A 5,075-nucleotide genomic window follows, 5' to 3' on the forward strand; every position below is an offset into this window, starting at 1 on the left:
GAGAGACAGGCTGTGCCAGGGAGCCCCGTTGGGTGTCCTTGCTCCCACCCCAGCGATGGAGCGTTGCTGACACCACCAGCCCCATGGCTACTAGTCCTGCAGCGCTCCTGGCCCCATTACTCTACTGGCAGGCCCATGCTCTCCATGGGTGCTGGCCAGGCTGGCGGCCTAGTGGATCTGCCCTTTCCATCCTGGTCACGTCAGCAGTGCTGTGCACAGGAAGGAGATGCACAGGAAGGGAGACAGCAGCTTCTCTTTCCACCTGGCACCCTCATCCCAGCCATTGTTTTCTGGGAAAAAATCCACCTCTTGGCTGGCTGTCAGCAAAACAACAGCTTTCTGTGGAAACACAGCCCCTCTGTATCCCTGGACCTCCTGGGCTGCTGGGAAGGTGTCCTTCATCTTCATGTATGGAAACAGCCAGAGTGCAGCCTGTTTGCTGCATTGTGTTACACCACAGCTCAGAAAAGCCTGGCTCTGGCTTTTTCCTGCTCCTGCAGTTCTGGCTGGTGAGTTTGGACCTTGGGTGGGACCAGATGTCCCACTGCCTGGTTTTTAGGGTGAAAACCTCTCATTTTCTGTGAGTCTGCAGGACAGCTCTCAGCTACCAGCAGCTTGGTTGGCACTTGAGAGAGCTCTGTGAGGTGTCTCAGTCCATCAGAGCAGCTCGTCCCACAGCGAGATGTGCTTCTGAGCACCAGAGCAGACTGTGGTGTCATAACTGATGGGACCAGCACTGCTGCTGTGGCCCTGCAGCCTCCTGCCAGCCCAGGATGTGGCTACATGGGTAAGAACCAGGCCTGGCACAGTGCAGCAGAAGGAGGGGGCAGAGGAGCCAGCATGAGTTTCCTGCAGAGATGGAGACTCAGAGGCTCAGCCTGTGGTGGAGGGGCTGTGGTGGGAAGCAGCCCAGCACAGCCTTGATCACCCAGACACAGAGACACATGAGCACCTGCAAGCACCCAAAAGGGTAACAGTGAGATGAATTTAGCCAGGATGGAGACACCAGGCATAAATACTGAAAAAAAAAACCCTGATTTTCTCATGGGACAAACAAAATGGGTTGGCAGAGAGGGACTTGTATCCTGCCCCACACCAAGGAGCTGCAAACAGCAGCTGTGGGATGACTAAGGGGAGTAGATGGAGGACTCAGGGTGAAACACCACATCCACAGCGTGAAAAGCCAACAGCACAGATGTGGGAGAGACAGCAGTCCTTTAGAGGAAGATGTGGGGCTGCTGGCAGCCCAGGCGTCACCAACACAGCTATGCTGGAAAGAGATGGGCTTGTTTGGCTAAGATGGAGAAAGGCTCATAGGGATATGCAGGGACCTTGGCATGTGCTGTGTCTCCCTGGTGTACCCTTGGGCCCTGGCACAGCCTCCCACCACCACGATGCCCAGCAGTGTCTATCATTTGCAGAGGTGAAGTGTGTCCTCTTCAACGAGGAGTACATGAACTGCACGTGGGGGAGCAGAGAGACACTCAAGGCCAACTACTCCCTCTACTACTGGTAGGTGTCCCTGTTCCACAGCCTGGTGTCCAGCGGTGGGTCCCCGTGCAGGGGGACTACTGCCAGCATCGCTGGTCCCATCAGGCTGCTCCTCCTCCACAAGCCCAGGGTGGGGCAGGCTCTGTCTCCAGGGCAAGCAGGATGGGATGTGCTGGGGAGAGGGGTCCCCAGGAGGGCTGGGGCATGTGAGGCCTTGGGGAGCCCCGGTAAATCCCTGTGGCACAGGTACAGGAACACATCCAACAAGGTGGAGTGCAAGCATTACTGGCAGGACCAGGACATCAGAGTCGGCTGCCACTTCAACCAGGACGAGATCATCCAGTTCCAGCCTTTCCACGTCCTTCTCAAAGCCAGCATGGGCGGCAGCACCCTGGAGATCAGCAAGCGCATGGAGCTGCAGGACCTGGGTATGGATTGGTCCCCCAGGGCTGACCCATCAGGTCCCAGCTGGCAGCAGGGCCATGGGGACATGGGGCCAGCACTCACCAGGCATTCACCTGCAGTGAAACCAGATGCGCCCGTCAACCTGACCATCCACAACATGAGCAACAACCAGCTGCAGCTGACCTGGGCCACCACATACCCCAAAGCCAAGTGCCTGGAGCACGCTGTGAAGTACAAGAGCAACAAGGACACCGACTGGATGGTGAGAGCCCCTGGGCACAGTACCCTTGTGGCTGTGCCTAGGGAGGAGCTGTGCACCAGCCTCCATGGCAGTCCCAGCCCACAGCCATGGCTCATGTCTCTGCAGGAGATCTCGGTGAATGGAGATGTCTTCTCCTTACCCAGCGTGGACTACAAGAAGTTCTACACCTTCTATGTGCGCAGCAAGGTCAACAAATACTGCGGCAGGACCCAGCTCTGGAGCGAGTGGAGTGCCCCAGTGGTCTGGGGCAGCAACTCCACCAGCAAGGGTAGGTCCTGGGGCTGTAGTGGGATGGGATGGGATGGACTGAAGCATGGCAGGGCTCAGCAGGTGAGGGATGGCCAAGCAAGTAGAGAGCTGGCCTGAGGTGGCAGCTGTAGGGGCAAGACCCATCCGGGCACCTGGAGTGCAGGCAGCAGCATCAGCCCCTGCTGCTTTGTACTTCTGGAAGCCAAACACACCCCAGCAGTGGGACCTGCTGACTTTTGCCAGGGGTTTCTTAGCACTGGAGGGCTGCCCTGGCATGGCTGGGCCAGGAGAGGGTCACCAGCCAGTTTTGGTGGTAGCGTGGCAGGGCTTGGAGGTGGGCCCCTTCTCCATCCTCTGCTCCCAGAACAATGCCATGGCCACCCACTGCCATGGTCGTGTACTGTCTGGGCATCAGTGTCACCTTGGTTCTTTCCAGGCACAGTCCACTGGTTCTGGATCCAAACGGTCTTGATCTCCATTGCCTCCTGCCTGATCTTGCTGGCCCTTGTCATCCTGCTGGTGCGCATGGAAAGGTGAGTGTGGGGAGCTGATGGGGGGGCAGCAGCACTGGGGCTCTTCCCCTCTGACAAACCTCTCCCACACAGGGTATGGGTCATCCTAATGCCTCGAATTCCCAACCCCAGCAAGAATTTCGATGAGCTCTTCATCACCCACAATGGCAACTTTCAGGTGAGGCAGATGCAGACGGCCCTGCCCTGGGCTCGCCCTGCACCGCGGGGTTGGGGCTGGGCTGGGTGGTGGCTCCTCTCACTCTGCTCTGCTCCCTGCAGGAATGGGCCGGAGTCCCCAAGGACGTTGTGGAGAGCTTCAAGCCCAACTACAGCGAGAACATCTGCTATGTGAGTGAGCTGCCACCCAAGGACAGCTACGAGCCCCTCTGGGAGAGCAGCAACCCCCCACCATCTGTGATGCCTTCGGCCTCACCTGCCCCCGGCGAGCACAGCCCCTACAAGAACAGCTACGGGAGAGTGTGACACACCCCTGCACCCCCCACGCTGCACAGCTTTGCTGCCAAAACCTCACTGCTCTACAGGCCCTGCTCCCTGCTCCTGCCATGCCTCCCCCAGCTGCCCCTGGTTTTGCTTCCTGCAATGGCCACACTCAGCCCCCCATGACACAGGGGCTGCACTGCACTGCAGGTGCTGGGGGAGCACGGTGTGCTGGGTGCCCTGGGGGCTGCACTGGGGGCACTGGTGGTGCACTGGTGCCCACAAGCACCAGGGATGTGTCCTGGCAAGCAGGCAGGGGCCACTGGCAAACTGATGGGGACATGGGGGATGAGGAGTGCCAGGGAGACCAAGAGTGGAAAAATAATGGAAGACACCTGAAGAGTATTTAAACATGTTCAAGTGACTTGCAGCTGGGTGTAGAAAAACATATATACCATACTCTTAGATGTTTAGCCTTGTGTGTTTGGCAAGTAGAACTTCTGTGTTTAGATAACACAGGCTTGTGATAGACTTAGTGGCACCTTATTTAACATGCTTGAGATTCCTGCCCTGCTATGGGAAAGATCAAATCACAGTGGTAAACCAGGACTGCACAAATCCTTGATAAACAGGCAAAAACAGCAGGTTCAGTGATTCTCCAGCACAGGCCAAGCTCCACAGTACCTGCATCCCTGCTTGTCTGCCTCTGCCCAGGTGCTGCTTGGGGGATCCTCCAGTCCTCGAGATAATGAAAATAAATTTCCTCTTTGCCTTTCATCCCTGGTTTTGTGGTTGTTCCTGTGTCCTGCCTCTACCAGCTCAGACCACAAGCCACTGTGTTACCCTGGGGCCCTGGGCAAGCCTGGCAGTTCCCCCAAGGCCTCGCTGCTCCTTGCCTGCTCCCCAGGTTTCCCCTGGCAATAAAGCTCTGGCCACCAGGGGCTTGTCCAGGCTTGTCACACAGGGTCTGGGGGAAGCACCAGTGGAGCCCCACCTCCTGAACACCTCTGGCCTTGCACACGTTGTGACGCAGCAGCCAGCCCCACCATCCCAGCCCCACTGTCCCAGGCTGGCATCAATTATCATCAAGCATGCAGATGAGTCCCCTCCTGGCTGTCCCACGGTGCTCCCTGCACACGGGGTGATGTGCTGTGGCCTCCCTGTGCAGTGGGCTCGGCTCTGGACTCTGCAGCCACTGCCAGGGCCACCTGCTGCCCTCGGTCACAGCTGCTGTCCCTGCAGGAGACCAGAGCTTTCTGGCCAACACCAGCTGCAGCATCCTGCAACTGCTCTTACAGAATCACAGAATCGATCAGGTTGGAAAAGACCTCTGAGATCATCGAGTCCAACCTACGACTGACCACCACCACGTCAACTAAGACCACGGCACCAAGTGCAAGTAAGACATCCAGCCTTTTTTTAAACACCTCCAGGGATGGTGACTCCACCGCCTCCCCGGGCAGCTCATTTCAATGCCTGACCACCCTTTCTGTGAAGAATTTCCTCCTAAACCTAATTTCCAACTTAAACCTCCCATGGTGCAGCTTAGGACTATGTCCAACCAGTTCTGTCGCTGGTTGTCCGGGAGAAGAGCCCAACGCCGCACCTGGCTACAACCCCCTGTCAGGGAGCGATGAGCTCTCCAGGCTGGCCCCCCCTCAGGCTCTGCTCAGCAGCGCTGGTCCCCAGCGCCGTTCCCGATCCCGATCCCGATCCCG

General features: G+C 57.8%; 1 protein-coding gene across 3 annotated transcripts; it reads left to right on the forward strand.

Annotated features, from left to right (window-relative positions):
- The first annotated feature begins 104 nt into the window (after positions 1 to 104).
- Positions 105 to 4,134, forward strand: IL2RG (interleukin 2 receptor subunit gamma). Of its 3 annotated transcripts, none has more exons than XM_029959124.1 (8): positions 105 to 509; positions 1,422 to 1,512; positions 1,738 to 1,919; positions 2,016 to 2,158; positions 2,264 to 2,426; positions 2,844 to 2,940; positions 3,013 to 3,097; positions 3,199 to 4,134. In XM_029959124.1, exons 1-8 carry the CDS (start codon positions 227 to 229, stop codon positions 3,400 to 3,402), a joined length of 1,248 nt encoding a protein of 415 aa, XP_029814984.1. In that variant the 5' UTR covers positions 105 to 226; the 3' UTR covers positions 3,403 to 4,134. The 3 variants fall into 3 exon arrangements, with proteins under 3 accessions (XP_029814984.1, XP_029814985.1, XP_029814983.1); XM_029959125.1 differs by having other exon boundaries at positions 453 to 787; XM_029959123.1 differs by having other exon boundaries at positions 453 to 1,512.
- Positions 4,135 to 5,075: the final 941 nt, after the last annotated feature.

The sequence above is a fragment of the Manacus vitellinus genome, unplaced genomic scaffold (genome assembly GCF_001715985.3).
Source record: "Manacus vitellinus isolate BGI_N305 unplaced genomic scaffold, ASM171598v3 scaffold_19_pilon, whole genome shotgun sequence".
Taxonomy (NCBI): domain Eukaryota; kingdom Metazoa; phylum Chordata; class Aves; order Passeriformes; family Pipridae; genus Manacus; species Manacus vitellinus.